The 11,400-nt window shown below is 34.3% G+C and overlaps 1 protein-coding gene and 1 pseudogene across 3 annotated transcripts; both read left to right on the top strand.

The window, feature by feature from the left end:
* Positions 1 to 269: 269 nt before the first annotated feature.
* LOC146933304 (uncharacterized) lies at positions 270 to 2,363 on the top strand (annotated as a pseudogene). The gene is made up of 5 exons (XR_015008421.1): positions 270 to 416; positions 520 to 626; positions 864 to 1,113; positions 1,282 to 1,465; positions 1,612 to 2,363. The product of XR_015008421.1 is annotated as an uncharacterized LOC146933304 (transcript).
* A 1,218-nt stretch (positions 2,364 to 3,581) lies between these two features.
* LOC146933303 (Peptidyl-tRNA hydrolase family protein) lies at positions 3,582 to 10,753 on the top strand. 2 transcript variants are annotated; one of them, XM_085705099.1, is made up of 8 exons: positions 3,582 to 3,773; positions 3,873 to 3,957; positions 4,031 to 4,098; positions 5,824 to 5,874; positions 5,969 to 6,042; positions 9,823 to 9,881; positions 9,974 to 10,050; positions 10,454 to 10,753. In XM_085705099.1, the coding sequence occupies exons 1-8, from the start codon at positions 3,666 to 3,668 to the stop codon at positions 10,586 to 10,588; spliced, it is 657 nt and encodes a 218-aa protein (XP_085561225.1). In that variant the 5' UTR covers positions 3,582 to 3,665; the 3' UTR covers positions 10,589 to 10,753. The 2 variants fall into 2 exon arrangements, with proteins under 2 accessions (XP_085561225.1, XP_085561227.1); XM_085705101.1 differs by having other exon boundaries at positions 3,614 to 3,773; positions 3,877 to 3,957.
* Positions 10,754 to 11,400: the final 647 nt, after the last annotated feature.

Below are 11,400 nucleotides of genomic sequence, written 5' to 3'. Positions count from 1 at the left end.
TTGTAATGAAATGATAGTTTCTATTTTGAATCTTCCATTATAGCTGATCATTGTGTGATCCTTATTATTAGTGTGTTATTTAAATTGGATTTTGGTCTCCATTTTTCAGTGTACCACAGAGTTGTTCAATAGGAACAATTTGCAAGGCAATCAGGTTGTGGAGAAACTAGATAGCCTAATTGTGCTGACTTTTTGGCATCTTGAATCCTGTCACAGCAGTGGCCGATTGGCTGAGGTATTCCCGACTACACCCTCTTGTGTGCAAATCACACACCCAACGTAACTTATATAATCTACAAATAGTCCATGGAATGATTTACTAACTGTTAATTGAATTCCTTGGTTAGGTCTTTGATATTTTACTGAAGTCATTTAAGAGAACTGTGTTGAATACATACAAGTCAAAATTTGCCCAGGTACTCTTTGTTTGGTTTTTACTGTTTCTAACTTGTCTATATTATGTTTCTTGTTGGCACTATTTCTATGAAATGCATTGCCACTGACTTCGTTTTGCTGCAGTTTGTGATGTTCTATGCATGTGCATTGGATTCGGAAGGATGTGGTGAGAATTTTGCCCTGGTTCTCACAGAGATGTTTGAGTCACGTGTTAATCCCCATATTACTAGGTAATGCTGCTTCGCCTTGTGTTTTCAAAATCATGATTCACCTAATCCCCCTATTTGATCAAGTTTTTAACTTAACACAGTAATTTCAGTAGCCGTGATGAACCACTTGTCCTTGCTTAATGCAATTACCAGCATGATAGACCAGCATTAGTAATTTTAATCATTACTTCTTCGGAAGTCCTCATTTTATATTGTTAAAATATAACTTAAATTTGTAATTGTCTTGATATGTTTCAGGATGAGTGATGTTGCTTATCTTTCTAGTTATTTATCTCGTGCAAAGTTTCTTTCATCTGAGTTGGTTGCTAGCATCATACAAAGGTTCGGAAACATTGTGTCCTGTTCGGAAACATTGGTTTCTAGTTATTCTATCATGTACATTTTGTGCTTTTCCATGAGATCATTGATGGAGGTTCCTAGACTTAAAGTGAAGCTTATCAAAATGCTCATGGAGCTAATCTGGAAACATAAATTGAATCCCTTGAAGGTAAGGAACAATTTAGAAAGCTGTCATGGTTTTTATAGTAAACAGAATGTTCGACTGTAGGATTATGGATAAATATTTGAGTGGAGTTCACATTTTAAATTTCTCTTGCAACCTTGTGTTGATTGTCTGGAAACAAAACTTTGAGCCTGATATAAAATTTTTTGACAGGTGTGTTTGCCTAGCGTAGTAGAGGAATTTCTAAAACAGTCCAACTGCTCGACTTTTCATGTCAGCGGAGTTATTCATTTTCGATGATTTGCTCGAGGTGGATCTTTCCAACGCTTATGGTGGGATGAATAGACTTGACATGTTCTTCCCATTTGATCCACTTTTTGTTGAAGAAAAGTGAAAGGTGTGTTGCTTTTCTGGGATGATGAAGAGATATTATTATTCAACTGAAATATTTGTCTTGATCTGACCTCACTTTCTGTCACTATATTGGTTTCTAATTTTACCTTTTTTTTCTCCATTTCAACTGTCTGTGCTGACAAACTCCAGCTACTTGAGGCCACATTTTGTCCGCTGGTCAAGAGTCAGAACTGCATATGATACATATGCCAATGAGGAGCTCAGCGAGAGTGGAAGTGAAGCAGCAGACGACGATTTTGTTGACATGAATGCAAAGGATATGATTGATTATGATATGATTGGGAGTGTTGACGCGGGTCTTGATTTTGATCCTGACTTTAACAAAATGTCCATCACACCCAAATCTCCGAAATACGGGTTTCAGGCACCAGAGATTGCCATCTAAAATCAGATTATCTGCTACAACTACAGAGTCTTTTGTTTAAACTTGTCGTCAAAGCCTGACAATTTTGCAATGTTTTAGGGCAGCAGCTACTTATCAATACAATGGTGTCTTAGAAAACGAGCACTCCTATTGGGGCAGTTGTAATTTTTTATGGTTAGCACATTTTTATTTATTTTTCCTTTTACTGTTGAGGAAACTGAACACGGCCACGCAACCATAAAAGATCCATTCCCCACTATCTTGTAAGTATAATACATTTGCTAGTCTGAGTTCAAAAGTGTGTGTATGTAATGTAAGAACTATGTTCCTGTCTAAAAGAATTATTTTCATAGCAAATCTTTGATGCCCTAGATTTGAAATTCTATCCTATGCTTTCATATTCTTGCACACAATAATGTATTAATGGCTTAATTATGCGCAAAGGGGACTGGTACACGGTTAAGTTCCATTCTTGATTTACTGTCAGAGTACTGTAATATGCTTTAGTGAGTACTAAACTATCTTCATTATTGTAGCATCTGTTTGGAGTTATAGGGGTATTTTGCTTAGATGCAACTGATATTGTTTTTGTCATGTGATCGAAAGTGAAATTGAAGAATTAATTATCTTAATGAACTATGGGACGATAGGGTCTAAAACACTGTCTACTACACCTTTCATGCGACAAGTTATTTGTAAAAGCGTTCTGAAGATTTATTTATGCCTAAAAATTTCAGTAGAAGCTGTGCAGGCGACGGTATAAAATTAAATTTTCATTCTTCAAAACAAGTTTGTTTTCGAAAACCTTAAGAGTAATTAATACTAATGACGTGATTACCAAAAACACAGCAATGTATGAGCTTGTGATGCAATCTACTGTGACCTTCAACTAGATTCTTTTTTTGCACCACAAATTTCATAAGGAAAATGTTCCTTGGTGGGAAGACCAACAAGCACGAGTGTTGTGCAAATAGTCTAAAACCGTTAGATAGTTTTTTTTCTTTCTTTCTATTTCTTTTGTATTTTCATGATATCACCTAGATGAGAAGAATGTGAATTTATTTTGTTATAATTATTGATTTGTTTTATTCTTCTCATCGTTATTTGACAGTGTATATTGGATTTTTTTTATTTTGATAAAAAGGAAAATTAAAAAGCGAAAACTAAGGAATATGACGAGGGATAAGATCTTATCCCTCGACAATTGTCGGATAACATCAAAACTAAGGAAGGACGAGGAGTTGAGAACTCTATCAAACCAAGCTTGCCATTATGTCTGATATTTGTAAGTTGATTTGCATATGGATTAGCTTCGCGATAAATATACTTGATCTCACACTTCGGTATATTGGAAATTATTTATATACCGCTTTACAATTTGTTGGTATGTTTCCGTATGTTATATAATCTACAAAATAATTTGAACATGTGAATGCAATAGAAAAAAACGGATAGACGAACATAATTGCACAAAATAACAGTTAAAAATATGAAAAAATAATATTTATACAACTATTTCAAAACAATTCTTTATTATTAAAAAAAAATCTCAAAACAATTCTTTCATATTTTTATTGCGGTCTTACTCAGTCCGAAACATTGTCACACAAAATAGTTCTACAAATATTATTAGTCTTTTTTTTTTTTTTTGACGTTACAAATATTATTAGTATAAATATCTTAATGCAATAAAAAAAAGTGATAGAATGTTTTAATTATCCCTGAAAAAAGAATGTTTTAATTAGAAAAAAGGCACATACCAAACCCGAAGCAATGAAACCGTGAGTCCGTGACTAAACCACCTAAACACGGCGGGGATATGCTGAGTACATTAACGAAACGTAGCTTTTGCACCGTCGCTCCACGCCCTTGGCTTTTCGTTGGATTGGGTAACCCCGGCGACAAATACAAAGGAACTCGACACAATGTACGAGTTAGTTAGTTAGTTAGTTTTCGATCACGGAGGGAGGGGCTTTTTTGGTATTTGATGATGAAATTTGATTGAAAATGTTTTCGTTTGAATCAGGTAGGTTTTGAGATGATTGATGCATTTGCTGAGTCACAAGGAATTGCCCTGGATACAGTTCATTGCAAAGCTATTTTTGGAAAAGGTTTTTTCTCATTCATTCCTCTTTTATGTTTTTCTTTCATCATTTGTAATAGTTGAATATTTGTTACTTACAGGTTTTGTTGGTGATGTTCCCGTTTTCCTTGCAAAGCCTCAAACTTATATGAATCTCAGTGGTGAATCAGTAAGGAATTCAAATATTCTACTTTTTAGTTTACCACTTTCTACATGCAAAAATGTCTTAACCTGTGAATTCATTTCATTATATATTGGTTGCTCACATTAATAATTGAATCTGAGGGGCGGGTGTTCTGGTTACAATATTGAAATTTACTATAGTTGATTAGAATTGTTGCCAGGTTAAAAGTTAATACACACCATGCATTATTGGAAGTTGCATCTGAAGCTAAAAATTGAAAGTCAAAAGTTTGTGAGATTATGGGCCTGTTTGAATAAACTACTTATTTGCAGTTTAGATCACAAACACTTATGTATAAGCTATTTTTCTAGCAAAAGATAAAATACGAATTGTTTTAGTATAAGTTGTTTATATAAACTATATTGGAGAGCTTATGAAAATAAGTAGAAAAAAGCATATGAAAATATTGATAAACTGTTTTCATAGGTTCTCCCAAACAGTCTCACAAAAATTATGCCAGCAGATAAGCCCAAATAAGCCAATCCTAACAGGCCCTATGTCATGGTAACTGTAATAAGAAAACATATACTAGTAGAAAAGATGATGGAAAATATGCTTAGTGGTTTGGGCATGTAGAGAGAAGACCTGTAGTAAGGAGAATAGATCAGCTGGAGGATAGTCAGATCACTAGAGGCAGAGGAAGACCTAGAAAAACTATTAAGAAAGATCTAGAGATTAATGAGTTAGATCGAAATATGGTTATGATAGAACACTGCCATATTTTGATCAATGTAGCCTACCCCACTTAGTGGGATAAATCTTGGTTGTTGTTGTTGTTGTTGTAACTGTAATAAGAAAACCTTGTAAGTGAGAATGACTGCTAAAGGGATGAGGTGGCATCAGATTTCACTACTCATATAGAGTGGACAGTGTTTGATTCCAACGAAATGGTATTCTAAATGATCAATGGTGATTTGATGACAGATTGTGTTACAACAACAACCAAACCTTTTCCCACTAAGTGGGGTCGGCTATAATGACAGATTGTGTTGACCGAGTAAATTAAGAATCGATCAGAGAGGATTTTATTTGCCAATTTAGGGCTTCAGATGAGTATCTTTCTTGTCTGTATTATTTAGCAGTCAAGAAAGATTATTAATTTAAAGACTGGAAATTCCGGCTAATACAGCCATGAGGCATTGGTTTATGTAAGCTCGTACATGTGAAAACTCCAAAAGAGTAAATAACTAAATAAAAGAACCTGGTTTACTAGATTTTCTTCCGCACATATGAAGGACTTCATATGCTTTAGTGTTGTATGTTTTTTAGTAATTGAGAGTATATATTGTGTGAAAACTTTACGATACTTCAAAATGTCTATTGTATCAGTGTGAGATGTATATCCATTTTGAATGCTTCTTCTGACATCATTCGATTTTCTGGTGTGCATTCTTTAATTATTTTAGGCAATTGTTAGTTTCTTTTGTATCTAGACAGACTAATGCCCTCATATTCGGAATGGCCCTCATGTCTGATTGCTTATATTATTGTCTGCTTTTACTGTTTTATTTGTATTTTAAGTGCCATTTTTTTGCTGTGGTATGGTAGTATTACTGAGTACTGACATCAATTCCATGCGAGGTTTCAGTTTTTGAAGCAGTATACAACTGGTTTCATAAATTCATCTGCTTATACTTTTATGTATGTGCGAAGCCGTATGCTGGTTATCAATTATGTTATACTAAGAGATGACTCTTTCTTTTACTGTAGGCAGGACCACTGGCTGCTTATTACAAGTTACCCCTTAATCAGGTGCTTGTGGTAAGTTATTACATATTGTTGCACCTTCTCTTTTAAGTTTCTAATTGGTCATAGGTGTGTTCTTTTTCATTCAATATATTTTTTATGGATGCAGTTCCATGATGATATGAACCTGCCATGTGGGGTGCTTCGTCTTAATGAAAAAGGGGGTCATGGAAGCCACAAAGGGTACACCATTATATGATAATTGACTAATTGTGGACACATTTATTGTTATGTACACACCTATATATATATATATATATATATATATATATATATATATATATATATATATATATATATATATATATATATATATAGGGTTTTGCTAGAAGACACCTTTTACGAAGGGGTCTTTTAGCAAGTTATAACTAAAAAGTGGATAATCACACCTTGAGGTGTGGATTGCTAAAAGACACCTTCATAAAAACTAAAGGGTGTCTTCTAGCAAAACCCATATAGTGTGTGTGTGTGTGTGTGTGTGTGTGTGTATATATATGTATATATATATATATATATATATATATATATATGTATATATATATATGTATATGTATATAGATATATATATATATATATGTATATAGATATATATATATATGTATATGTATATAGATATATATATGTATATGTATATAGATATATATATGTATATGTATATGTATATATATATATATGTATATATATATATATATATATATATATATATATATATATATTGAATTATCACACTGGCCGTAATAAACCTGTTGCCGAGCCCAAGTACATATTCCTCTAGAGATATCATGAGGTTTATTACATATTAGATTATGTAATTCACTAATTACAGAACCCAACAAATGTTTTTTCAAAATCTAAAATGAAGTCATGTAGATGTTATTGGAGTCATAGTTTACAATCACCACTCTTCTGAAATCCAATTCTACCTTTTGTTATGATGATGATGATGATGACCCGGAAGACAGTCTAGGAAGGTGTAGAAATCAAATTACATGTGTTGGCAGACAGCCTTTGCATTTGTATATTGGCAACACAATCTCAAGAATTATCTGTGTATTTATTGGAGTCCTGGTTTGTGTTGCATCGTTGTCTAAGGGATAGAATCTCATTACTTATGTATTTTTTCTTTGATCATACATATTGCAGACTGTGTTTCACATCTTAGTCTCTTCTCTCATTTGAAGTTGTTTGTTTTTTGCATTTCTTCTTGCATGCAATTTTCTTTGATCTCATAAACTCGCACAATGAGAGATATAGTGTGCTTGTACTGATGTAACATGTTGGTAAATGGTCATACATTTTGTGGCCTCACTCATTTATTGCGTTATCAAGCAGTTTAGTATCCTTTGATTCTGCTCAGCAACTTGAGCATGATATCTGACTTTTTTTTGTTTGTTATGCACTTCAGATTTGGAGGCCTTTTTCCTTTGTTGGTAGTATTTCCAGTTTAGTTTGTGGTGTTTTTTGGATTCTCGTCCTTTGTGCAGAATTATTGTAAAACATTTACAGGGCTATCTGCATTACACTTGAAAATATACTAGAAAGAAGAGAAAATTAATTACTCCCTCTGGCCCTAAATTTTCGTCCTTTTAGCTTTTTATTTTTGTACCAAAACTTTGGTTCTTTTAGGAAATCAAGATAGTATTGATGATGTTTTTCCTATTGTACCCTTAAAAAAACCAAAAACACACCTTGATAAATTTCTTTTAATAAATTAAGGATAAAAGGGTCTTAACTTATTACACTTTGTTATTTCTTAATATTGTGTGTCCAAACCTTGTAGGACCAAAGATTAGGGACGGAAGGAGTACTAACGACTGAATCATGAAATTTATTCATTAAAGACATGCATATAGATGTAGGGGGTAATAGTTGACACTAAAAAATTGTTTTAGTCCTGGTCCTGACATTTGGAGTTGTTAATGGTATGGTATTTGGAGTTGGTCTCTCCTTTTCCTTTCTTCATCACAACCTCCTCCAGTTGTATGCCTATACCTAAATTTTGACAGGCTTGTCCAATTCATCTGGCATTGACACAGGGATAATTGTTGTCGCTATGATGCCATCCAAATGCTTATTGGAACTGTGAAAAATGTTCTCTCTATTCGAGTAAGTCACCAAGAATAAAGGAAAGGCTAAATCTCACCAAGTAAACCCATGGCTAACAATGCCACAAGAAGCCAAAAGGAAAACACTCACATTTCCTTCCCAATAGGCATGACAAATCCTGAACTGCATATGTTTAGTGAACCACAAGTGAGGAGTGTTATGGGCCATATTAGGCAAGCGAACATAAGTGAGGAGTGGTTATCATCAAATAGGGATGAAGGTGGAGAAAAAGGTCTGGGTTTATGATAGGGATTTAGGTATTATGGGTGCTTAAGTCCCATAATGAGTAGTATGGGATGCTTGGTGGATTACTTAAGTGGCTTGGTTCTTCCACCTTAATAGCTAGCTTTTAAGGGAGGACTCCCCAAGTGCTTGCGTACTTATCAGTTTACTTGAAAATTAGTCCCCATATGCAGTAGTCTATGACTATATGTTGAGCATATTACATCGTAAGTTGGACACAAGGTAGCTGTTACGGGCCATATTTTGGTACTCAAGCAATTGGGATAGTTGCATTCAAATTCCAGCTTCCACCACAATCTAGAAAGCATCCAGACTTGTACGTTTTACACTTAAAAAGGCAGCAGGAAATGGGCAGGATGAGGATATTTTCCTATTGGATCTGGAATGGTAGGTTGAAATTGAATATTATCTACTAGAGCAGGTGCTAGAACAAAGTAAGATATCTAGAATGTCGAGGACTTGGACTAGATGATGAATTGACGATTAAATGGTTCAACATACCAGTTAGCTACTTAGATAGATGACTTCGGTAGATATTACTATGATCCGGGATCAATTTATCTTGGTAATGTTCCTTTGGAGGAGAGGAGTGGATTGTCTTTGGGGATAGCCCAATATTGTTAAACCTGCCCAAAACTTGTAAATAGTCGGTGGTTAGTCAGTAAACCTATAGCAGAGAAGCTCCACTAATGTCAAGTAGCTCTTTTCTGTATTTCGAGATTCAGTTGCCTAGAGCGTTGGCTAGGTGACAGAGAGGATTATCCTCTGAGATGTTATTCTTTTTTTCCCGCAAATAAATCCTCGTCAAGACTTCTAGTACCCTAACAGAATTTGAAAACAACTTCCAGGGATTTAAAAGAGAAGAGGGAGGCGGATATATGCCTCAATAGACAACAAAAAAATGACTATGTTGGGCTTAAGGTTTAGACATTTATGTTATGTTTTTGTATTTTATGCGTTTGAGGGGTAACCTTGGCGCAACTGGTAAAGTTGTTGTCATGTGACTGAAAGGTCACGGGTTCAAGTCCTGGAAACAGCCTCTTGTGTAAAAAAACAGGGTAAGGCTGCGTACAATACACCAAATGGTGGGACCCCTTCCCGAACCCTGCGTATACGGGAGCTTTAGTGCACCGGGTTGCCCTTTTTTTGTATTTTATGATTTTGTAGTTACTTGGAGTCTTGAACTTGATGGCCATAAGACATATTAGCTGTTTGTGATTTGTTATTATGAAACTTATATTTTCTATCAATTTAGTTTATTCTTTGCATGTTAGTTTTTTTAATTTTATTTTCTGGAGTATTTGTCTATATATACACATACATATATATCCCCGATGCTTCCATCATAGCTTGCAAAGCCATCTGCTGTGGATTTTTGGCCTGCCAGCATGATCCACCATACATTTTTGCTTGTCACTATTTTAGGGGAAGGAAAATTAATTTTTTGAGCTGAAGTTGGAAGCAAGTGTTTATGATTCAATAATATTGTTTATGGGATCAACTGTGCTAGAAAATGAGTTCATGAAATCTTGCTATCTCTGATATTTTCTAATCAAGTGCTTCTCTCACGTGCTACCACTCATTGTACTCTACTCTTGCTTTTCAATGATCCAGGCTAAAGAGTGTTATTTATAACTTCAGAGATAATAGTGAATTTCCTCGTCTAAGAATTGGTTAGTATTTTTGTTACAAACTGTTTATTTTTCCCCATGCTTTTTAGATTAATATTGTAATGATTTTTATTTTCAATTTGTTTTGTTGACAGGGATTGGGAAGCCTCCTGGACAAATGGATCCTAAAGCATTTTTGCTTCAAAAGTTTAATGTAACAGCTAGACAACGAGTAAGTTCTTGGTTTCCTGTTGAAAATGCACCTTTTGTTACTCTAGTGTAACTAAGGTTTCAAATTCAATTGGGTTCTCATAGTTCACTTGGCAAATATCATGGTGGTTACTTGTCATGTTAGTGCAATGTCAAAAAAACATGTCAACTGATTGGGTGGCTCTTTAATAATTAAATATTAATGTGATGAATTGGAAAACATTTGGGCAAATGGGAGCAATAGTTATTAGTTGCATCCAACATGAAATTTTCTCGAACATCCAAAATGAAAATAGCACCAGCCACTAGCTGATTCTATTTCATTTTCGAACATCAGGCTACATCCACACTATGGAAACGAGCCAAGTTACAAAAATCTTCATTTGTTCAATGTTTCTTTTTCTCTTATCTTTCTTGTTGGACAGATTGACGAGGCTTTGCACGAGGGGGTTGATGCCTTGAAGCTTCTTCTATTTAAAGGTTTGGAAGTGAGTGCAAAAAGGTTCAACAAAGAACAGAAATATAAGCACTTAAAAGTGCAGACATTACCAGTTTGGTAGGATTCGATTATGGCAAGTCGTGTTATAAGTATGGTTAGTTCCTCACTTTAAGGTTTCATAGATTGCCCGGGTGCATGTTGATGTATAAAACGTAAGGATAAAATGTACTGAATTTTGTAAACATCCATCGTGTATATTAATATAGCTTTTCAAGTGGTCTTGTAACTTTTTGCCATCTTGACTTGTTTTATTTTGGATATTGTCGTTGTAATGCACTGAGAACAAGCTGGTAGGGTGGGAATCTAACTATGCTAATTGCTATTGTTAATCGCAGCCCCGTTCTCTATGGCAGGAATCATAGAGTCGTTAGGCAAATGCGACGTGTAAATGAATAGAGTGATAGTTTCTTCAGAATCAAGTTATTCAACTTTTGGAAGCGATTGTGAAATGTATACTGGGAAATTAAATTAGAATTCCTGTCCATTTGACTTGATAATTTAATAAAGGTTAGATAATGGATACATATACCTGGGTAAGGAAAGGAGAAAATTCGAACTGGATTCACACTCTAAGTTCAACATTAATAAAGACTTGGATCAATGTTATTATATAGAAGTTGGTTGGTACTTGGTAAAATATCACTCATGTTGTTCACTTGCTTGACTAATAAATTGTACTTCATTTAGTCAGTAAACAAATTGTTGCTAGCTTGCTTTTGACTAAAAAATGTTGCTCACTCTTTGACTTATTAATTGTATATTTGTATTTGACTAATTCCTTATGAATCTTTTTAAGACATTTTGAGAGATTTTCAATCCTAAGCATTATGCCTTGAACTCGAGTTTTGATATCTGCATTTGATTTTATGCTTG

Source organism: Medicago sativa, chromosome 4, assembly GCF_051527215.1.
Source record: "Medicago sativa cultivar Bolivia chromosome 4, Bolivia_mono, whole genome shotgun sequence".
NCBI classification, from domain to species: Eukaryota; Viridiplantae; Streptophyta; class Magnoliopsida; order Fabales; family Fabaceae; genus Medicago; species Medicago sativa.
This window is presented reverse-complemented; position numbering and strand designations above follow the sequence as displayed.